General features: G+C 51.8%; 1 protein-coding gene across 1 annotated transcript in view; it reads right to left on the bottom strand.

The window, feature by feature from the left end:
- TANGO6 (transport and golgi organization 6 homolog) overlaps positions 1-24,243 on the bottom strand; it is an 87,364-nt gene that overhangs the window by 37,963 nt on the left and 25,158 nt on the right. Inside the window, exons 8-14 of the mRNA XM_065416564.1 lie at positions 21,355-21,467; positions 19,831-20,007; positions 16,829-16,955; positions 14,525-14,716; positions 11,595-11,729; positions 4,477-5,013; positions 3,160-3,217 (exon numbers count right to left, since the gene is read on the bottom strand). Of these exons, the coding sequence (XP_065272636.1) occupies positions 3,160-3,217; positions 4,477-5,013; positions 11,595-11,729; positions 14,525-14,716; positions 16,829-16,955; positions 19,831-20,007; positions 21,355-21,467 (1,339 nt within the window). The remainder of the gene's footprint in view (positions 1-3,159; positions 3,218-4,476; positions 5,014-11,594; positions 11,730-14,524; positions 14,717-16,828; positions 16,956-19,830; positions 20,008-21,354; positions 21,468-24,243) is intronic.

The raw sequence follows: 24,243 nt of genomic DNA on the forward strand, positions 1-24,243 counted from the left end.
ATTTCTCTATGCTAACCTAAGGACTTCCAGTGCTGCATTCCAGTTGACTAATAAACCCTATTCTGTTTGGAAAAGTTTGTCTGGTGTCACTGCAAATACCTGCGAGGCCCATTAGACTTTTACACTCTTCAGGGACTCTAACCAGGTGTGTGTTCGTTGGACGCACTGAGCAGAGCTCATAGTATGAAGCGGGAGCGCTGAAACCTAGAGGCTCAAGTGTAGGAGCTGGTGAGACCGTATGGCCAACCCTGAAGGAAGAGTGGGACCCACTGAAGGGGTTCCTCCAATAGCTGGGATGTAGCACAGGTCTTGTGGAGCCATGACACGGGGTACAGTTTATACCAGTTCCCCAAACAGAATAAGTGATACTGGCAAAACTTAAGTGTAGACCAAGTCTGAGAAATAAGTTTTGATAACAGCCACGGTCAGCTGATTTGGTGACTACAGGAGATGGTGTGCGCATGTAACCATCTTCAAGTGGTGCTAGTCCAGGGGTGTCAAACTCATTCTGCGGCGAGAGCTGAATCCCATTTTTTAATTCTGATCCATGGACCAAAGTTTCAGTCTTGCACAAACACACTACTGTCGATCCACAGTGGCACCCCAACAATGTCACAGAGACCCAGGGGAGAATCTGGTCTTTATGTAGCAATGAAACTTTGAGTTATTGTCATGACATGTTTTGTTTGGAACCCAACTGTCTTATTCGGCAGCACCCCGTAGGGAAATCTGCTCCCCCACAGGATCACTATTATTTCTTCACTTTGTTTCCCTTCCTTGTCTCTCTCTTAACTGTGTCTGTTTTTCTTTCTGCACATCCTTCTCTGCAGCAACTCCCCGTGGCCACCTTCTTCCCCATTCCATGCTCTACAGTGGTCGTTAATTCAAGAGTTAATGGTTACATTAAAGTGTCATCACTGGGCTCCAGGGTTAACATATAGAGGAGATTAATGGGGCTTTGGGGAGTTCAGACCTCTCAGAGCCATTGATTCAGGCTGTCTGCAGAGTCAAGCAATCGCTACTCCACTGGTTACACTTAGGTCACATTTTGGAAGGGATTTTTTCAACCCTGAGAGCCAGAAACAACTTCTTATTTTGTTAATAATAATGAAAGCTTGTATTGTGAATGTGAATGTGTCATTTGGGCCTCATGTCTGACATTGTCCTAGTCATACCTACAAGGCTAGAGATCAGTTAGTGGTAATAGATGACTGTATCATTCCCAACGGTTATGCTACCTGGCGTCCCTCAAGAATCCTTCCCCCGTCTATCAGTGGTTTTATTGAGCTGGTGCCCCCATTACTAAGTGGTGAATATTAAAATACCCTGCCCAGGTACCCCAATACGAGGTTTCACTAGATGCTCTCTCTTCCTATGTCTCTCCTCTTACTGCAGGAACTCGGTCTAAGGTAGGAAGCAAGGTCAGGAATCTTGGCACTATTTTCGGCAGTCATTTCCATGGAACAGGATGCGTGGGCACGCTATTAACCTCTCTTCACATGCACAGGTTTCTTAGGAAGAGACTTTATTTTCCCCACGATGACCTCCCAGCAGCAAATATACCCGGGGAGCCGTACAGCTTGATTACAGCAATTCCCTCAGCAGAGCTGCTCCCGCTCTTGCAGCTGCTTCAGAGTGCCGCCGCACAGTTCCTTGCTGGGTTCAGCAACTAATCCCATCCCTGCCACGGAGCCCCCTTTAAAAAGTGCACAGCAACACCCCCAAGAGTTTGGAAACCACAGGGGGACTGTTTAGATTCGTAGTGTGCAACAGGGTTGGAGTCCAGATACCACAGCTTTTCTTCCGAAGGAGCTCTATTTGTTCATGGTCTGTAAAGCATGTCGGTACAGCTTTGTGCCAGATCACCCTGCAATTCTTTACAAGCAGCTAAACAAACATCTGCGTTACTCTAGAAATGACAGGTTTCCCCTTTCAGGAGAGCCCAGGTATTTTCACCATGTGGTGGGGCGGCTTATGCTTTCATAGTTGGAGAACCAAGCAGCTCAGGAGAGTTTCTGGTGTCAGACTCCCAGTTCCAAACGTGTATGCTGAGCACCATGGACCAAGAGGCACTTCAGCCTGTCTACACTACAAAGCTATGTCGACCTAACGTCCATAGCTACGTTTGTCTCTCACTGAGGTAGCCTCCCTGTTGCATCAAAACAGTAACATCATCTCCCCACACGACATAAGGCCAAAGACAGCCTACTTCTGCCATCACTGCTAGTGTAGACACTGAACTACCTGTGTCAACTCCAACAGTCCCCCAGCAGTTGTCCCACAATGCCACTCTCCCTGGGACAGCGGTCGCTCCGGTCACAACTTTGGACTCCACTGGTCACAGGTACCAGAAGCCTGCCCTCACCTTTCCCTTTAAAATAACCCATGTATTTCAGGAATGCCTTTCCCTGGTGGCCCAGTTTGGGGAGCACACCTACTAGCCAACCTCTGCAAGAACCTAAGAGTGACCTGTGCTCTACTAACAGCTGCATGCTGGCTAGCACTGAGGTCACTGACCCCGCATCCTGCGCTACTGCCCTTCATTCTGATGGAGAAGCCTTGTACCATGCCTGTGACAGCAATGAATTGTTTGCCCACTCAGCTGAAGGAAAGGTGTATTTACCGCCGTGAACTCGAACACAGCCACCAACACACTTCCGTGGACTGTCTAGATTAGTTAACGCAAGTTAACTGGCAATCAATTGCCCTGAGTGACAACATGACCAAAGCTCTAGTCTAGACAAAGCCAAAGAGAGGTTAGCTCCAGGAGGCCTGCGACCCCAGTAGAAAATCCATATGGATCCAAACTGCTGCCTGGGAGGCATAAAGCCTGGATTTCACAGCCACTGGCTCTCTGGTTTCCAGGGAACTCTCTCCTGTCTCGCCTCTGACTTTCTTGGGAATGTGCAGTGTTTAAGGATGAGAGACTCACTAAATCTGCAGCACATCCTCAGCAGGGGAATGTAATCAATGGCTTAATTGGTAAATAAACAAGCACACACCTTTCAGCTGATGTATGCCAGCAGTTCACAGATAGGAGCATGGGTGGAACACAAAGGACTCATACATATCACAAAACAAATGTTAGTTAAACCGTAGTGGGAAAGATGCCCTCCAGTATTAGACACCAAACCCAAGCAACTTGGGCACTGCACTCACCTTGAATAGCAGAAAGGTACACAAAGGAGTCCTCATGTTCCATATTTTCCAGGAAAACCTGGAGGACAAAGCACACCAGTTACCTTCCTAGGAGTGCGAGACCCATGTTCTCCCCTAAGACAGCTCCAGTCCCACACACTTGGGGGTGTTATCCAGACTTCCCCATTTCTCTGAGCTGACCTTACCCCTCTGAGTGAAGCCTCCGTACCTTGTGGTCAAGCTGGAGTTACAAGCAAGGCCCTGTGTGATCTGTGGGGAAGCAGCTTTTCTCTCCACCTTGTAGGCAAGTTTGGAGCAACAGGAAATTTTGAAATTCTAAACTTTGACAGCAACTAGCTGTTCCACTGCCTCCTACCCCAACACACCCCTCTGCAGCCAGCAATGAGGGACCAGTACATTGGCTGGATGCTTCTGCCAGCAGTGAAATAGTAAATGCTGACAATTTAACTCATCACAACTAGGCTTGAGAGTTAGCACCACGCTGAGATGAATGTGGAAGTTTACACCTCTCAGAGCTGTCATATGGGTGGATTCCCACAGCATCATGGACTGCACGTGGCCCTGGTTAAAGGGTTTGAGCCTGGGTCATGGTTGCCATAAATGTGACGCTGATTCATGAAATCTGCTAGCAAGATACTGACTCCTCAGCTGCCCATTGCTACAGCAGAGACTGCCAGCTGCAGGAATCTCCTCTGAGCCCTGCAATAGCATGTAGGACAATTTGTTTCCTTAGCTATTCACAGGGAGGATGCGAGGTTTTCACTTACAGAGATCTGTGGGCATTTTCCCGCTTTAACTCTGGTTCCTCTCCTTTATCCCCAGAAAAAAGGAGAAGTGACTTCTGCTCCTCCCTGAACCCAGGAATATGAGGCAGAGGCGGGGCATGAGACGCCAGCATGGGAACAGTGCACGGGGACATTAGCCATGTTGGCCCAGAGGAACCTTGTTAATCTCATGTTAGCAGGGTCAATAATTGGGCTACCAAATCATCATGTTTACTTCATAGGGCGGGGAGGAGAGAGAACAAACCCCAACAGTTGAGAGGGAACACAGTAAGAGTTGCTGGGACCATGAGCAGCTGAGCTCTGCAGAAAAAAACTGCCAACGAGGGATCTGCGTGCTCTTCCCAGACATGTGTCCGGCCCGCTTGAGTCACTCCCCCGGAGCCCACGTTGTCCCAGGTGTGTTGTCATGTAATAAGTGTGAAGAAAAGCCTGTAAGCGTGACACTAGGTTGAGCATGGCACAGTGTCAGAAGGGAAACCGCACATTAAACAAACACGATCTGTAGCAAGCTTTAGTCCCGAGTTCTGCCTACCTTGAGGAGTTTCTCCTGAGCCTGAAGTCCGTCTGGATCCCTCTGTTCTATCAAGCGGGAAAGACCCCGCAAGGCAGCTGCCCGTACTGGGATTTCAGGGTCATAGGCGGATAAGAGGAGCTCCTGAAGCGGTTGTGGGCTGCGGGCTGCTGTAGGAGTCCCAGCGGGGCACTCTTTCTGCATGCTGGATTCCCCATTCTTTCCTTTAGCACGGGGGTTACTGGCCATGCTGCTGTTTGCGTGGCTGCAATTTTCATTACTCTGTGGTGGTCCCAGGCTGAGCCCGGCTGTTTGGTCCTCAGGACTTTCTGTGGGGTTTGCGTGAGTCTGTCCTCCTGACCTGCTTGACCCTATTTTTTCCCCCAGGGTGCTGTGGGCAGCAGTGCCAACAGTTTGGGTGGAGAAGGCTCCGTGAGTGCAGATGGTGATGCGCAGATCAGCAGCGAGCTCCTGGATGACAGGTTCAGGATGAATGCGGGAGATCTCCTCCAACAGGGGCACCAACTGCTTTAGGATGGCAAAGTCACCCGATTTCAGCTGAAAGAAGAAAACAACGGTCACTGAGATGGTCTCAAAATGAGAGCTGGACACACTGACTTACAGCAGCTTCCGAGAACACTCCCCTGGGCTGAGGGGCCCGGGAGAGAGAGTGGTGGGAGACAGTCTAATGGAGTTGACTCTATTAAGAAACCTCGGTAACTGCACAGCGTGGATGTGAGCCTGATGGATCAGATAATAATGTGCCCCAAACTGGCAAGTGTGACCATTAAGTGGGGTGGGACAGCAGCTTTTCACATTTCCCTACCATCCTCACATGGGGATGTGGCTACAGGAGGCCCAGAACACCTCGTCTGGTCATGCAGCGTCTCAGACACAGCAGTAAGTAGTCTGACTGGTTTCTGTAAAGCCTCACTGGCTCCTTCTCCTGCATATCCTCTACCGACACTGCCAGTCTGCTTGCAGTGCAGTTCAGCCCCACGGCACTAGCTCCGCTGAGCAGGGGGGGGGACGCTCCTCCCATGAGGCATTTACTCAGGCCTCATGTTCACTGTAGCACATACAAAAAGGAACATGCAATGTGCAGGTGCAGTTGTGTGAGCAGTCACTTGACTAGCTGCCAGGGGCGGCTCCAGGCACCAGCACACCAAGCGCATGCCTGGGGCGGCAAGCCACGGGGGGCGGCCTGCTGGTCGCCGTGAGGGCAGCAGTCAGGCAGCCTTCGGCGGCATGCCTGCGGGAGGTCCGCTGGTCCCGCGGCAATTCGGAGGCGGGTACGCCGAAGGCGCAGGACCGGTGGACCTCCCGCAGGCATGCCGCCGAATCCGCGTTACCAGCGGACCTCCTGCAGGCATGCCGCCGAAGGCTGCCTGACTGCCGTGCTTGGGGCAGCAAAACACATAGAGCCGCCCCTGCTAGCTGCACATGCAACAGATCACAAACTGTGCATGTAAAAGTGTGCACAGGTAATTGCACGTGACTATCACAACACTCTGCAAGGCCCTGTCTTCTGCCTATGCTTCTGAGGATGGACAGAGACAAGGGCTAGTTTCATGAGTGCAGATGGTGATGTGCAGATTGGCAGCACGCTCCAGGTTCAGAGTGAATGCAAGCGATCTCCTGCACTTGTGCTAAGAGGGTATTTGTTGGGGGTTTGATTAATCTTTGGTTATTTTTTTCTTGCCTAGAGGTGAGGAGCAGCTGCTGGTTCAACCTTTATATGACTCTTTTATGACAAAGGTGCCCAGATCCCAGGATTAGGAGCCATTTGTGTATGTTGTAAATCAAAACAAAGGATTGTCTGCCCCAGTATCTGCTAGGAGTCATGTACAGGAAACCAATGTGTCTGCTAGGACTAGGCACTGAGACGGATCATTTGACAGTTCTCGGTGACGCACTTGCTGTGCTTTATTCCCGCCAAAGCATATGCCAGAGATGAACGTGAACTGGGACACAAAGCGCTTTTCACAGACTGGAGATTCCCAGAGTATAAGGCCAGAAGGCACCACTGTGATCACCTCATCTGACCTCCTGTATAACACAGACCATGGCGCTTCCCTGCATTCATCCCTGTTTGAACTAGACCGTATTGGTTAGAAAAAGATCCGATCTTGATTTAAAATCTGCTTCCCAGTGGATAGCTTTTTACTTGTTAAATAACCCAGCACTTTCACCCTGTCGGTGTTATTAGAAATACAGGTGATAATTATAACATTTCCCCACTTTGGACCAAGTGCCTTTGCTGTAGCCAACACCTCAACAGATCCATTGAAAGGACCTCAACAAAGGGTGAAGATGCTACTTGAGGGAGAAAATTGCTCTGTGCGTGACAAAATAAACCAAGTGGCAATTTCCTGGAATTAGCACACAGCACCGTAAAAGAAACTAGGAAGGGAGAAGACTTTGGAGGGCAGGAGCAGGGGGAGGCAGCAAAAGTCTTATATCAATCCTAAAGGATTACGTGTCATCTCCCAGGACTGGGCCAATCCCCTATCTCCACCACCAGGGCCAATCCCAGTACTGCCTCTAGTCCATCCAGGAGATGCCTGCTTGGCCCTAAAACTCTACTATCAGGTCAAGGATCTCCAAGAGGCTCAAGAAACCTATCACTCCTCAGGTGATTGCACATCCTAATCAACAAGCTAGCAGGAGACAGACCATCTCCGGATCTCCCAAAGAGCCTCCTGCAGCAGAGCCCATGTGCTCGGAATGCCTGTTTGGCATCAGTAATGTTTGAGCTTTAGGACTGACTGGATGAATCAGGCTCCACAGCCCCCTTTGGAGATGGGAAAATAAATATTATCCACTTTCTTCTGGCTGGGAAACTGAGCTCTTGCACAGTGAGGTGACTCGCCCAGCACCACACAACAAGTCCGGAGAAGAGCTAGGGATAGAACACAGAAATCCAAACTCCCAGTCCCGATGCTGAAATCATAAGACCTCAACACCTTCCGAATAAGGCTGCATTGTCAATGCCTGGGATTTTAGCCTCTCAGATGCTGGGGAGACTCGGGGAGCAGGGCTCTCACACCTACTTTGGTTTTCACTCTCTGCTGCACCAAGGACGTCCTTTCCCATTTGACAAATATTTTCTCTCGAGGTTGCAGAGATTAAGGTGCATTTTTAATTTACTTCCTTGTTTAACGAGCAGCACTGATTGACCTGCCTCGCTCTGGCAAAACGCCAGCAGGGGGAGCACAAGAGCTACGACCTCACAAAGGACATGTGCAGGGAGGGGCAGGGAGGCATGAGAACCACCGGGTTCAGCAACACAAGGGTAGATCACAAAGCTGTCCTCTGCACGCTCCTCCCAAGCCCCGTTTTCCCCTGGGGAATGCACTGTGCCTAAGCGACTCAGGAGTGTTGCTGGGTAGAAGTTCCCTCTGAAGCTGTAGCAATGTGTCAGAGCTGCAAGAGGCATTGTGGGGTTTTGCTAGCAACATGTATCAGGACATGGGAGAGGATGGAGAGAAGTTCTGGCACTGAACTGCATTTCAAAAATCAGAGAGAAGGTGAGCGAGGTAATATATTTTACTGGACCAACTTCTGTTGGTGAGAGAGAAGCTTACGAGCTTATACAGAGCTCGAAAGCTTGTCCCTCTCACCAACAGAAGTTGGTCTAATAAAAGATATTACCTCACCCACCCTGTCTCTCTAATATCCTGGGACTGATAGAGTTTCAAAATTCAGTCATTAGATCTGGGAAAGCAAAGACTCGAGTAGTGAAGCTGATGGTTTGCCAGTGGCCTCAGGAGATTTTTTTGCACAATTGTGCAAAACACTTAATTGAAAACCAAGATAAATATCCTCTGTGGTGGCCATTTGAGACAATAAACTCCGAGTCCTGCGCGGATACAAAATTTTCAAAAATGGTCCGCAGATGCAAAGCGAATATCCGCAGATTTGCAGGGCTCTAAATGTCAACCTAAATGTCTGATGTCAACCACCATCTGCCCTGGGAAACCTCTCTCGTTCAATTGACTTGGACACATTAAGTTGCTTCCATTAACAATGGCTAGCAAGCTGATATGAGCTAGTGAGAATCAGGTCCGACTTAGGAGTGGGCCCATGTACAAGTGTGGAGCCCTGCTCCACTACTTCATCCACTGCGGGTCAGGGGCACGGACCGAGAATGCACATTCTCTGCGTCTGAGGAGGTGTTGCTCATGCCAGAGGAAGGAGGGTAAGGCGCAGTTGATCAATGAGAAGACCCCAAAAGGAAAGCAGGAGTCTAGGTGAGAAAGCAAAACAGAAAGGGCAGAGAGTCAGCTTCTGCTCTGAGTTTACATGGTGTTTGGCTGGTTTAGATCATAGCTAGTGGGAGGGACAATGGCCCGCAGTGCTCTAGGCTCCCCTGCAACCAGAAGGGAAAGAAACCAATCGTGGTACATGCCCACCTTATGTGAGTGGAACACTCCCGGGCAGTGGTTCAGAGGAAGGTAAAACCCTGGGCAAAATTCCTTCCCAGCCCCACATTTAGTGATCAGTTTAACCCCATGCACACAACCAAAAGTCAATATTAAATACCCAGTCCTACTTCTTAGCTTATGCACAACTGCCTCAGGTGGCATGTGAGCAGGATTCATCACCAAATTTGGTCCGCTGGTTGGATCATTAGCTTCCCCAGTCTGGGCTGGGCATTGCCGGGGAGTGCGACGTGAACACAGATCCAGGCCCCCACCCAGTCCCACTGACAACCTAAAATGCTGGGATTTGGCAGAGAGTGGAGAATGGACTTTGTCTTCCCCTTGTGCACATGTATCATGATACAGTCATTAATCACATGATCACAGGCTACTGCTGAACTAACATAGCTTCATACAAGATTTCCACTGCTTTACACACGTGACACCGCGTACCATTTTCTCACACTTCCACTAACTTCATTGTCAAGACAGTCCAGAATGTTTTCACTGAAAGGGTCTCCTCTTCCGTTAATTATTTTAGTAACTTAGTGAGCAAACAGATACAACAAATTCTCTTTTCCACCAGCAGGTCAGCCTTCCTTTGGTATAATTCAGAAAATGAGGCAGTTGACCAGAAAGTGAATTTAGCTGCAAACTTAGGTGCTCAGCAAATGTTCACTATTATTCCCATGCCTGCTTAATTGGTAGGATGTCCTATAAGTTTAATTTATTGTGTACTTTTCATGTAAGTGACTTTCAGGGATTGGCAGACATATACAGAGTAATGCACTTACAAGATGCTACACGTGAGCATCTCAGACAAAAAAAACGAATATTTAAGGAATACAATGTGATCACATAGAGACTCAGATCACCTATACCTGGTGGTAGAGTCAGGGTTCTGCATGAAACTAACTGGTACTTCATGACTTGTGAGCACTGAGCTGTGCAGAGTTTTTTGTATGCCATTTCCTAGGTTTATTTACTTTAGAGAAAAAACACACATCAGGAGCAGGTTGATTCTCCAGGACTTGGAAGCTGCTGGCATGCAAAGTACACCTCTAACCTGATATAACGCTGTCCTCGGGAGCCAAAAAATCTTACTGCGTTATAGGTGAAACCGCGTTATATTGCACTTGCTTTGATCCACTGGAATGCGCAGCCCACCCGGAGCGCTGCTTTACCGCGTTATATCCGAATTCATGTTATATCGAGTCGCGTTATATCAGGGTAGAGGTGTACATGTAAACTCCATAATCTGGAACTAAGTGGCAAAATATCACCAGAACAACCTGTCCCCTGGACACTAGGAGTCCCTAGACAGGGCCCTATTCTCCCTTATGCTTTAAGAGTCGTGTAGCTAGAGAAAATATTTTCTGCCTTCCCCAGCAGCAGAACCCCTAAGGTGTGTCCCAGAGGGGCTCCCTCCCATGTACCTTACAAGGCACATACAGGATCACTATCCTCTTCATACTTTAGAAGATTTACAGACTAAACTAAAAGAGAAGTGTAGTAGTTTGACTAAATATGCACCCAGGCCATGCTCCTTCACTGGGTCTGTTCACAGATTTAGAGTTTGGTGGCTTTTTTGTTAGGAACACACCACATTATAAAGAGACCTTGGTTAAATGAACAAACTGAAGGAGGAAGAGGCTGAGAAATGAAGTAGGATCCAAGCAGTGCAAAGACCTGCGTGATGGCGTGAAAATGCTTCCAAAACAGGTGCAAGTGTAACCTCTTGAGCAAAGGTGCTGCTTAAATAGCAACAGGTAGACCGCTCAATTGTGAATCATCTGGTCCCTTTGTTACAACACAGCTACATCCTTCGCACATTACACACTAGCCCACTCCAGTTGATGCAATGGCATGAATCAATTTCTCGGCATCACTCTCAGACAAAAGTTAGCAGAGGTGGGGGAGAGAAAAGGGATGGGAGCATTGTAATATCCAAACCACAGCCTAAGTGTCATCCTGGTGACAGGGCCGGCTCTGGCTTTTTTGCCGCCCCAGGCAAAAAAGCCTCCGGCCGCCCCCCCCCCCCCCCACGGGGGGGGGGCGGAGCCCGGGGAGGGGGTGAGCCCCGGCGGGGGCTCGGCTCTCCCGCCGGGGGGAGGGCGGCCGGAGCCCCGGGGCGAGGGGGGCGAGCCCCGGCGGGGGCTCCGCTCTCCCCCCCCCCCGGCGGCCAGAGCGCCGGGGGCAGGGCGGCGAGAGGGCGGCGAGCCCCGGCTGGGGCTCGGCTCTCCCCCCGGCGGCCAGAGCGCAGGGCGGCGAGCCCCGGAAGCGGCTCGCCGCTCTCCCCCCGGCAGCCGGGGGGAGGGCGCGGGGGGGGGCGGCCAGAGCGCCGGGGGGAGGGCGGCGAGCCCGGCTGTGGCCCCGGTCTCCCCGGCGGCCCGAGCGCCGCGCCGCCCCCCTCCAGGTGCCGCCCCAAGCACCAGCTTGGTTGCCTGGTGCCTGGAGCCGGCCCTGCCTGGTGAAGGGAAACCATGTCTGTACCAAGGGGCAAGGCACAGGAGTGGGAAGGGTCTCTATTTTCAAAATTTCAATATGATCTGATCTAAACTAACCATCCAGTTCCAGCAATTCTAGTGCTGCATCTCAGCCCATGCACAGGCTGTCATGCATATGCCAGAGCAGCCTGCATTGCTGGTCAGGGGCTCCAGAGGCCCTTCCATGCATTCAGATCATATGCACACATCCCATTGTGTCCTGGCTTACCTGCACTGCCCCTCCTAGCATGGCAGCCACTAGTCCCATGGACATGCTCAGAGTCTGTGCTTCCACAGTGCCCTCTGAACCCTGGGCAAGACTTGCACATGCCCGCTGCAATGTAACTGCCACAAATTCCACCACCTGCCAAAGGGAAGGGAAGGGAGTTTAGGGAACAGAAGAAAAGGAAAGATCACATCATTCCAGTTAGAGACACAATAATTCTTCAGTCCTTAAGCCAAGCTCTATCACCACACCCATGGTATTGCACCCGTTATGGGCTGGCCCACAGCTCGGACGGCTGGCTGCAGTGCACTGCACACTACTGGAGCTGTGGTGCTCAACCAGGGGCGCCAGAGAAAGACGTATTTACTTGGAAGTGGAACTTCTGATTCTTTGTTTGGCACTCACACAGTGCTCAGTGTTGTACCATAAACAAAAATAGACAGTTCCTGCCCCAAAGAGCTCACAGTGCCGGACATGCTGGGAGTTCCAGAGGAAGAGGAGACAGCGCGGCTTTGCTTAATTTATTTATAAACTCACTTGGTGGGCACCAGGAAGCCACAGGAGTTTGAGAGATACTTTTAGCAAATTTGAAGTATTTCTGGAGATATGAATCCCCAGTAGCTGCTCATATATTATGAGCTTGGCCTGTCTAATTTTCTTCGCTATGAAAAGCACCTCAGCAATATTATGTCTCAATGTTCTGGCCATTTTAACTTTAACAAGCAGACTTGGCTGTCAGCACCAGGAACGCAAGGCTGCAGCCAAACCAACAGGCCTTCCCCCTCCCTCCAGTCCTTTAAACTTGAGACAAAAACCTGATATTTCTGAAACTGGATACTTAAACTACAACACTCACATCCCCCGCCTGAGTCATACCTAGCAGGTTTTAGCCCAAAGCCTAGCTAGAAACTCCTTAAAAAGCACACACTGATAGACTGGGCTATAAACAGCAACAGTGGCTTGGCTTCTGTCAAGGCTTTCCGAGTCCTTTATTCCAAGGGAAGCAGCATTTTTCTTTGCTTCTTTACTGCAGCCCTTCACAGTCCCTGGATGACGATAATAATGCAGCTCATTGCATTCATTAGCAGGCCTCTCCGAGGGCAGGAGTCCTGCAAGATCTCCAGGGATCAGTATGTTAGCAGCCCCCAGGAGCTACCCCTTTCTGACCTGAGCTGAGCAAACTGACAGTCTCTGCAGGTGACTAGAGATTTGTGCAGAGCAAAAGGGTAGGAAGTGGGCAAGGACGGAGGAGGTGCTGGGAAGCAAAGGGCACTGGACTCATCAGCTGATCACTGTTGGGAGGGATGACAGAGGAGGATTAAGGGTTCAAACATATTAGGAAAAGGCTAGGGCTTGAAATATTAACCAGGTAAATATAGAATGGGTAGGGGTTAAACAGTGCAAAATATTAAGAAAGGACCGGGTTTAAAATATCCTGTAAGGAACAATTAGAAAGCTCAGTAAAATAGGGTTAGGTTAACACCAGCACAAATCAAAGTCATGCTGGCTAGCTACGGGGTCAAACGGCAAAGCAGGAGTTCAGCATGGATCAAATACGTTCATTGAGCCAATCCTGCTCCCTCCCCTTTTCTGTAGGCTGTCTTTGACTGCAAGCGCTCTGCGGCCCGGACTGTGCCCTTCCCCACTGTCATCGTTTGGAGTATTCCGCCAATCAAGAATAATTGGTCTTTTCCAGAAACACACTGCAGGGTTCCCAGCCCCCAACAATTATTCCTTCTCTAAGCACATTTCATCTGTTCAAAGCACTCCCCAATTATGCAGAGTAAGACTAGGCCAGGGGATTAGACCTCACGCACTCCATGCCGAGTCTGCAGTCAAGAATAGGGACAGATATTTCCCCCCATGTTTCACAGCTCTCTGCAAGAAGCTTTAAAAACACAAACACATTTCCTGCCCGACTGGTTTTGGCCTTTGCCATTTGGCAGCCCAAACCTTTGATCTTCCCTTAGCTTCCTGCATTTCTAATGGAGCTCTACATTAACATGGTGCAGCACAACTCTGTGAAGAGGCTCGTTTAACTGCTGATGCAGAGCCGGCACAGAGCACCCGAGTGCTGATTCGTGCAGGGGATGTAAGACTTGCGGCTATTCATACTTCATGCAGGGGTTTCAATTCAGAGTAACCTTCTTGGGGTAGCTCCCATTTGGGGCCCCACGGCAAGAGGGCAGAGGGTATCTGGTCACCACATCACATTTCCACCAATTTGGAGCTCCTTCCATCCCCGAACAGCAGCTCAGATCACCTCTGCAGTTTGAGTAACACGGGAGCTTCTGAATTCTCCCAATATTATTCAAACTGCGAATGGAAGGTCAGCTGGCTCTGGGAACAAGGGGCTGGGAAAAAATATTGGCACTCTTATTAGCCCAGAAGAAGGTGCTGCTGGAAATGGTACAGGAGCACCAAGTATGGCAAGGTCCCTTAGATCAGTGGTTCTCAACCTCGGGTCCACAGATTATGTCTAAGATTTCCAAAGGGGTCCACACCTCCATTTGAAATCTTTTAGGGGTCGACAAATGAAAAAAGAAGTTGAGAACCACTGCTCTAGATACTCAGCCTCAGCCTCTTCCACCGGGTGCCCACCAGGGAATGGTGTAGAAGTGCTGGCTGTGGGAAGCTCAGAGCTACTGCTGTCTCATTTTCCCAAGCAGAAGTCTTTGAGATTGCAGGCTATTCTCCCCTGTAGTCACACAGGGAACACGGCTCCTCACTGCACCCTCACCTCAGTGCACGGGATTCAGTCAACGGACAGGCAGTAGCCACATCTGACTTCATGTCACACTCTGCAGAAGGGGTTCACCCAAGACTCATACAGGACCCACCTGAGGGTCGTTCTGTGAGCCTCAAGTCAGATGGCATTTCCCACGTGCAGTGCTGTTGCCAGTGCCATGCCCCTGGGCTCTGCCATGACCTACCTGGACAACGTCTGTGAACACGGTGTCTGAGACGCGCTCACACAGCATGGCCACCAGCTGCAGAACAAGCAGCTTCTTCTTCTGCCCCACGAGCTGCTGACTGTGGTATTGCTCCAGCTCCACCAGACTCTCACAGGAAAGGGGAGCAGCATCCGAGCCAGCCTCATCCTTTGCAGCCACGTGAGTCAGCTCCTGCCAGGGAGGGGAGTGCACGGCACAGTCAGAAATAGAGCTAAATACAGGAAATCGGTCTGTGGGCCACCGGCAATGACAGCCCCATCCACACAGCTGGGGGCACCCAGCTGGCAACTGGCCAGCAGCTAACGTCCAAGAACAAGGTCAGATTTAAAGAGCACATCAGTATCACAGAGCAGCCAATTCTACTATAGTAGCTGCTAGGCCTCAAACCTTTGCTGCCATCCTCACCCTAGCCCAGAATCTTCATCCAGGTGCCAGGAGGCAGGTTGATCTGCACTGGGGCCTTGGGGATTCTTCTCCAGCCATTTTCCTAAAGCCCAAGCTTTCCAAAGGGATCTTATGCTGGTTCTGTTATCCCGGCCCGGGATCTCCCACCCCTCTCCTCATACTGCTACCACCGGCCCCAAATGCTGAGAGTGACCTCCTCGCACATAGCAGGGGAAGGAACACTAAAAGCTTCCCCTAAGGATGGTCACTTAGGGCTGTAAACCTGCCAGGGTCTTGCTTGCCCATTTGCTTTGGTGCTTGCCTCAGACACACCAGGGACCCTTTGACCTCTAGCAAACTAGATTTTAACTGTATATTTCCTGATTTATAACACGAACAGGAACATCTGCTGAACACGTCGAGAAGGGCTTCCTGGTGGTGGGCTGCGTGGCCTGGGCACCCCGCTTGCTTCCCACAGAAGTGCCCTGTAGCGAGGTAGTGGGATACCCCACAGCCCCGCGGAGGGACAAGCCTCCCCTAGCACCAACGTGGGCGGAGCCAGTGGGTCCCGCGCCCACCCCCTAGAGGTCACGGCGCAGGACAGGAAGTAGAAAAGCCCCGCTGCAAAGCTCACTTACAAGCCAGCCGCTGGAGAGGCCAGATGCCTGTGGCCTAGCTTCGGGTTGGGGAACGCCGGCAGGCCGCGCCTCCCCCTCGCCAGCTACCCCGAGGAGCAGCCGAGCCTACCCTTCGCCAGCTACCCCGAGGAGGAGCCGAGCCTACCCTTCGCCAGCTACCCGGAGGAACCGATGGTCCTGGAAACCTCCAAGGACACCGCCCTAATCCAGGTACCTTACGAGGGGGGAGTCCGGAAGTAGCCCGGGGGCAACCGACCCTGGTCTGGCCACAGCACTGCCAGAACCAATGTCAGTGTGTTGAGGTCAGGATCCCCACTGACAGCAGCAAGTCTTCTGCTGCTGCTAGGGCTCCGGGCTGGGACGCAGTGGAGTGGGTGGGCCTGTGTCCCCCCTGCCACCCTACTCACGGGTGGCCGTCTCCCCCTCGCACCAGACGCTCAGAAGCCTGAGCTCCTGACTGGGTGTTTGCTGCCCCGCCCTGACCTAGGGCCAAGGCTCACACTGAACTATTGGCTCAGCCCCTGCCTAAGGGCCGGAGCTCCTGACTGTTTACTGGCCAGCCCTGACCTAGGGCCTGGGCTCATATTGAACTATTGCGAGACGGTGGGATACCCCGCAGCCCCGCGGAGGGACGAGCCTCGGCCGAGCCCTTCTACATGCCCCTATGCTGCCGGTGCCCCTTCCCATCCACACACAGGATGAGCTCTTCTGGTGGCCATTGAAAGAGGCCCAGACAAAGGAGCGCAGCGCTCTGTGCACAGCAGAAGGGCCGTAACCATGGCACCAACCCCAAAGGGGGCTAGCAGGACACGGATTATACACTCTGCCTGGCAGCAGAGGAGAGCAAAGCCTGGCCCTCCGAGGAGGGACCATGGCGGTGATTAGGCTGGAGACGAAACTGCAGGAAGAAAAGGAAACGCAGGGCAGGGAGCTGGGGAAGTGGCAGTCTGCAAAGGTAGGGATTACCCACAGCCTAAATCCCACCATTCCTGTCGTCAGAACAAGGGTTAACCCTTTCACAGACTGAGGACTCCATGCGCCTCCTCAGGGCTTGGCGCTGGAACGGTCGCGAGATATAGCTACCCTATACCTGTAGCGGCTCTTTCCCAGGAGATTTAAGTGGAACGTCCCCCTTCTTCCAGTACCCTCCCCACATGCGGCATGGAACAATCAGGCATGTGAAAGTTAACCCTCTGGGAATGCAAGGCACTTCCCGGACCCTTGCACCCATGCGGGCTGCTAACAGACTGTGGCCTCTTACCTTTAAACAGCAGATGAAGAAGTCTCCAGCTAAGCCGCTCTTCTGGCAGTGAGTCAACAGGTCCACCAACTGCTCCATCTGCCACTGCTCCGAGGAGACCTTCTGGTAGAGCGCCTCCTCCTCGTCACTGAAATGCAGCCAACGTTTCACCTGACAGGAACCCACCCAGAGTCTCGCTGGTGTCGGTTTCTGAACTACCCCTGGCAAGAGCATTTCCCTGGCACATTTCATCCCCAAGTGCTGTAGGGATTTCCAGAACACTTCCACAGGGGCACCCTTCCATCTCCCCATTGAGATGCAGCAGCCAGCACACAGGAGTGCTACACCCGGTTCCTGGCAGGAAGCAGAGAACACCGTATCCAACAGAAGCGGCAGGGAAACCGTTAGAGAGACAATGTTATTTGAAGATGGAATTTGGCCTGGGCACCAGGACTAAGGTCCCTATTCATGCAAGAAGCATGCAGGGCTCTAAAGGTCAACGGTGGCCCCCGCTGCCTAGCCCACTCTGGGTGCTGTTTAAGCTAGTCAGAAGTGAGGGATCTGGTTTTAAGACTCAAACAAGCATGAAAATCACTCCCAACCCCAATGGAAGAGCCCACAGGCTGCTGAAGGTATGCCTGCAACAGGAGGGTCTGTCTGCCTTCTCTTTGGTCAACAGCATTATACGACCTCGCTCCCAGAAGAATCCCTAATCTGCTGCTGTATGCCAGAGCCTTGTCCATGTTCTGTGAGGGAGAGTGCTGGGGTGTGAACCCATGCTCCAGATCCAGCAGGTAACTGCAGCAAGCTAAGCTCTCCTACCGCCATCACGGAGCAGTGCCAAACACTTCCAGGAAGAGTTCTCAGTTGTATTTAGTATCTCCCCAGTGTAAGTTCCACTCCTTCCCATCCCGACTGGCACTGCAGTGTTTGGGACCCTGGCTATCTCATCCAGGTTTATAATGTGGTTTCAAGCTGTAATGAGCCAAGCCTTGGGTGAGAAGTGCTTTCCGTGCTCCAGAATCAACGTGAAGTCCCAAATGCCCAAGGGGCTTTCGGCTTATCTGTCCCGCTTTGTGTCTCAGTATTTCCCGTGCCCTCCCAGCCCACCTGTCACTCCTGATCAGGGGAAGCTGGGGCAGCGTTTACACTATTTCATCACTTCCAGGCTTTTGCAAACTCCCAGTTACAGCAACACTCTGTACTGCACGCCCTGAAAGGGGACAGCCAGTAGGCAGCTGATAAAAATATCATTTAGTTTGGTGATGAAGTTGAAATGGCTGAGCATTCAGTTCACTAATTAACCTTTGCAGGAATAACAAGGGCGGAATCTATGCACACAAAATATTTAGCACATACATAACTCCTCTGCGAAGAGCTGTATGAGCATTAATTAACGAATGCAGCGGCCCTACAATTGTTTCCCCAGCCATAAAAGAGGGAAATAGATACACAGAGGGGAAGCAAGGCCTTGTCGACATGCAAAGGTGCACTAGTTCAACTTAAGCCGTGATTTTAAATTGATTTAGTTAAACCTGCGCAAACCCCTGTGACACTTATTTTAGTTCTAACCAGGTTCATTCGAGTTGCAGGCACAGGTTTAAACTATACCAGAATAAGAACAGCCACATGGGCTTCTGCACCAGTTTAACTAAATGGATGCAAGTCTGTGTGCAGACAAGTCCAAACTTGCCCACACAGCAGGCCAGTGACAAAGCAGGAGTTCCTGGTTCTTTCCACCAGGTAATGCTGGCTCATAGATACATGCCCCAAGCTGGTGATGGGCTCTGTCTGGACAGTGCTGGAGCCTGCAGTCTTCCATTTACCCTCAAAGCAGACAGAGCACGGGCAATGGCCGTGTAATGCCAGGCACCAACGTGCCTGACCCTATTCTGGAGGGACCATCTCCAGGAGCACTGAGGGAATTCAGTCACTATGGCTCATTCAGTCAGTCTACAGAGGCTGTCAACAAGGGGGTCAATTAGTACCATTCTGATGGTGCCAGATGTCCATTCCACTCATTTCACACATGCAACTGATCAGCCATTAGACCGGGGTGGCCAACCTGAGCCTGAGAAGGAGCCAGAATTTACCAATGTACATTGCCAAAGAGCCACAGTAATACGTCAGCAGCCCCCCTATCTGCTCCCCCGCCCACTCCCAGCACCTCCCACCCACCGGCAGCCCCGCTGATCAGCGCCTTCCCATCCCTCCCTGCACCTCCCGATCAGCTGTTTCATGGCGTGCAGGAGGTTTGGGGAGGGGGAAGGGGAAGGAGCGAGGGCATGGCAGGCTCAGGGGAGGGGGCGGGAAGGGGTAGAGCGGGGGCAGGCCCTGTGGTAGAGCCAGGGGTTGAGCAGTGAGCACCCCCCGGCACATTGGAAAGTTGGCGTCTGTAGCTCCAGCCCCAGAGTCGGTGCCTGTACAAGGAGCTGTATTAACTTCTGAAGAGCCGCATGTGGCTCCGGAGCCACAGGTTGGCCACCCCTGCATTAGACCGTGATGACGTCAGACACTACTTGTCTGGTCAGAATTTGAACCAGTGATTCAGGAGTGAAAGGCCATTTCCTATTCTCAGTCCCCTGAGTCATCCAGCCGCAGGCCAAAGGGCTCCCAAGAAGAAATTAATAATGCTAATAAAAGCCAAACGTGAATTTTATTACTGGTTTTGTAGGTGTATCAGGGCTAAAATCTGCTCCAACTTCACACCTCATTGCTCCTGCAATGTTCAGCTCAGTTTGCCTGTAAAGTTGAGGCCATCCAGGAAGTTTCACCTGCTAGAGTTTGGCACTCAGTCCAAGTCAATTGTCCATCCCTGCCCAGTGGTGACACTCCACAGGGATTACAGCATCCCAGCTCCCCCCACCCCCCGCTTTCATATTCTGCAAGTTGTGGAACTCTGCACGGGCACCCCTTACTGGCGGAGCCATAAAACAGCCCGAGGTGTTGAATGACGACAGTTGAAGGCACGCCAGGCAGTGAGTGTAAGGCTGCTAATGCAGTGTCACAACGTAGTCTCTTACCTGATGGTCTCTTTGACAGTGATCATGGCACCACCTCCACCAGCTACTTGAAACTGGCACAGCGGATGGAGAAACTGCATGGTTCTACCCAGTCCTGCAAACCCTTCCAGCGTGGAGAGCGCCACCTCTCTCTCTGACTTCTCCAAGACCCATAATAAAATCTCCTGGCATGGTGAGCTATCAAGAAAGAGAGGCCATGACAGAGTCCATCTTCTACCATTGGCATGATGCCTTGTAACAGACACATGGAGCAATGTAACAATGATGTTTTGTGAGCTCCAATACACAGCAAACACCATCAGAGCGAGCTGGTGGCACCGGGAAGATGGCAGGTGACCACAGACACACCTTGGAAGGTTCCCGCTGTGCAGTCTCATAGATACAGTAAACCCCAGGGAGGTGACAGCTCTTTATGTGCGCTTATAAGGCAGCTGCAAGGCATCACAATGGCTTCTCCTGCTCCTCCACAGTTCAGATGTGAAAGGATCTGGGTCGTTAAAGATTTCAACCCAGCAATGAATGGAGAAGCCTGACCGTGTGAATGAAAGTGAATATGCACAATAAAGACCACCTCCACACAGACCCCTTGTGGGATTAGTGGCTGCTGGGCCTGAAGCCTGCCTGCAGTCCCACTCAGTGCACAGCGCTGTTCCTGCACCCGGGCATCAGAGGAGGAAATTGGGAAGAGAGTGAGGTGACAGATAGCCTGTAACTCAGTATCGATTGCATGAGCTCCAGCAGCTGTTTCATGAAGGTGCCAGATTCTGGAAGATTGACCAGTGCCGGGCAGCTGCAGTTCGGTTACGCTTGCTGAATTCTGGGAAAGATACAGCGCCCTGGTAGCCCCACTCTCCCTGCAGCTGGTTTAGTTGGTTTTCATTCTTTTAAGGAGGTTCCCCTGCACCTTTGAAATGATTAATGATGTCTTTCTGCTGGCAAAGGCTGTGTCTCCACAGAGCTTTTCGTCAAAGCCCTTGTGCCCCTCCCAGGATTAGTAATGGTGGAAGGGCTTGAGTAAACCTCCTGGCAACGTGTTTATCAAACTGTTGTCCAACCCCGCTCGGAGCAGGCCGAGAGGAAAGTGGCAAACACACCAGCAGCTGGTCTGCACTCGTGCTGCCCGCACTGTACTGGTGCTACTCCAGGGGTGGGAGAACTCAACAAAGAGCTCAGTGTGAACAAAGCTACAATGGTGAGGAGAGGAGCAGGTCCTGTGCACCTCTGCGAAGAAGGGAATCAGCTCAAATGGGAAACAAATGACCTTTACTTCAAACTGCCAGTGGAGCACAAGGACATTCAGGTCCATATACAGGAATTTATTTAAAGTTTTCTCCCATCCCTAAATCCCACCTGCACACAAAACACCCCACACCCAGCCAAGCCCTTCGCCTCACACACACACGGCTTTCTGCTGTCCCTGGGCAACCATGATCTCTCCTTCCTACTCAGTTCCACATAGGCCAGACAGTGAACTAATTACACCCCCCACTTTACCTAGCAGAAGAGTTTTGCCACATGCCTTACCGTAAGTGAGACACGTTCTGCTTGGTGAAACAATAGAGAGAAAAAATCACTCCCAGAGATGGCTGCAAGGATTCCAGTAACATGTCAGAGGGCTCATTCCCAACCACGTACACCTACGGAGACAGAAGGGTCAAATGTCTGCCTGGAGTGCAGAGGAAGGGAAGGGTGAAAGGCACATGCATGTCTGGTAGGGACTGATTTCTGAACATACACGGTGCAGGTTACTGCTCCCAGCCCTTCCAATTCTGAGTCCACATCCCTTGATCACACCAGACTCCTGTTTGCTATTAAGCACTGAAAGCAGCCTTCATCAGCACCATCTTCTCCAGAGTCATCTAGGAACTGCCAGAGGCTAGCTACAGTAGGGCTTCATGCTATTCGTATATTACAGCCAGTTACTCAGGACAGCTATCACTCAGGGGTAGGGGATTAAAACTACAGACTGCAGTATTTGAAGAGACAAGTCTTTATAAACATACTGCCCAACATACCCAGAGTCAAATTCCCACTGTTAGACAGGTCAGTCCCTCGAAAGCGAAGGCTGGAAGACAGCTGGGCTGCTATGTGCTGAGTGAGAAATCCAAGGAGAAGGCAGAGGGCCCGTGAGACTCTGGCTGCTGACAGGCAGCACTTTGAGGAGACTTCAGAGTGACACTCTCTCCTCCCTCCCTTTATTGCCAAAAGGCACCTACCCAGAGCTCTATACCCCGATCATAACCACCCCCAGTTACCAGCCCACAAATCACCCCACATCTCCCTTCCCTGCCCCAAAGCCCAGGGAGAGAGATCCTGAAAATTTACACGTTTGTTTTGAACTATTTCTCTAAAAACCCTCATAAGATGGCTGCGGTTAAAGCAATAACGCTACAGACACCCAGTGCAGAAGGCTATAAGAAATAAAAAGCTCTGATGAGTTACACAGTTACGATTTCAGAGTGTGCGCATTTCTTAAGGTACATTTCAAATTAACAGGTGTGTGGGTTTGTTAAACATGTTTTTACTGGGGAGGGTGCCAGGAAGAGGCAAATAAAATATCGACCCTGTTCGCAAGCTGTTTGAATGACCTTCCACTCAGCAGGCTGGGAAACCGAGCCTGCTTGGAGGACACTGTTCCTTTAAACAAAACTATTCTCCCAGCTCCAGATTCCCTGGCAGCTGGAGGGCAAGCAGCAGTTCCTAGGGTTGGATCTAATCTCAGAGCGCACTTCCCAGTGTTGCTATTGCCTGTCAGATGCAACATGCCAGCCCAGAGAAGAGGGCAGTTTAGCTGAGGAAGGAGGAGATTCTTTGGATAATATATTGGCCTATTGTTTTGATGCAGTGTTTTGCCCATGCTAATCCCTGTGGAGCCGTGCTTCCTAACCAGCATCTTTGGTATACAAAGCCTTCCTGGTGAAGCCCCAAGGAGCATTTCCCACTCTAGCATCAAATGACACTTGCAAGCAGAAGTCTCCACTGTTAATCTCTCTGCTGTCAGGACTAAAGCACACTGCCATTAATGAGGGATCCACCCTGCACTCCAGAGGCATTTCCATACTGAACACCAGCCACAGAGCAGCCCCTGACTGGTCTCTGCCTGCCAGCTAGTTATAACAGGTCATTATTACCCAAAACGATGCTCCAATCACAGCGTTTAAAACAGGGGTGGGCAAACTTTTTGGCCCGAGGGCCACATCTGGGAATAGAAATTGTATGGCGGGTCATGAATGCTCACAAAATTGGGGTTGGGGTGCAGGAGGGGGTGAGGGCTCTGGCTGGGGGTGCAGGCTCTGGGGTGAGGCCAGAAATGAGGAGTTCAGGGTGTGGGAGGGGGCTCTGGGCTAGGGAGTGGGGTGTGGGTGAGGGCTCCAGCTGGGGGTGCAGGCTCTGGGGTGGGGCTGGAGATGAGGGGTTTGGGGTGCTGGACGGTGCTCCGGGCTGGGATCAAGGGGTTTGGAGGATGGAGATCAGGGCTGGGGCAGGGGGTTGGGGTGTGGGAACAGGTGCAGGCTCCGGTTGGGGGTGTGGGCTCTGGGGTGGGGGTGGGGCTGGGGATGAGAGGTTTGGGGTGCAGGAGGGTGCTGCGGGTGGGGATTGAGGGGTTTGGAGGGCGGGAGGGGGATCAGGGCTAGGGCAGGGGGTTGGGGAGCAGGGAGAGGCTCGGGGCGCAGGCTCCGGGCAGCGCTTACTGTAAACGGCTCCCGGAAGCAGCGGCATATCCCTTCTCCGGCTCCTACGCAGAGGCGCGGCCAGGTGGCTCTGCACGCTGCCCCGTCTGCAGGTGCCACCCCTGCAGCTCCCACTGGCCGTGGTTCCCAGCAAATGGGAGCTGGGGGGGGGCGGCGCTTGGGGGGGAGGGGCAGCGTGCAGAGCGGAGCTCCCTGGCTGCCCCTACATGTAGGAGCCAGAAGGGGCCATGCCGCTGCTTCCATGAGCCACGTGGAGCGGCCCCAACCCTGCTCCCCGGCTGGAGCGCCGGAGCAGGGCAAGCCCCAGACCCCGCTCCCCAGCAGGAGCTTGAGGGCCGGATTAAAACAGCTGGTGGGGCGGATCCGGCCCATAGTTTGCCCACCCCTGGTTTAAAAGCTCAGACTTCCAAGGCTTCTGCCAAAGATCCAATCACTAGCTTCTTGCAGTTAAATTCCATTGCTCCAGACACTGCCCTTCTAGTCCGGAGCTTGGGACTCACAGCAGAAAGCAGGTTCCCCTGACAGGACACGTGGCTAAGCCTCAGGCCTGGCTCACTGCAGACTGGTAACAGTCTGAGATTAGTTTGAATCTTGTTTTCTGCTAGACCCAAAGAGGCCATTTGCTGTTGTGGTCACAGCAGAGGATCAAGCTCCAACCTGGGCTGAGCCACTAGGGCTTTCCTGTTCCACACCTTCCTACACCAACCAGGGTGGCTAAAGG

Source organism: Emys orbicularis, chromosome 14, assembly GCF_028017835.1.
Source record: "Emys orbicularis isolate rEmyOrb1 chromosome 14, rEmyOrb1.hap1, whole genome shotgun sequence".
Lineage (NCBI taxonomy): Eukaryota > Metazoa > Chordata > Testudines > Emydidae > Emys > Emys orbicularis.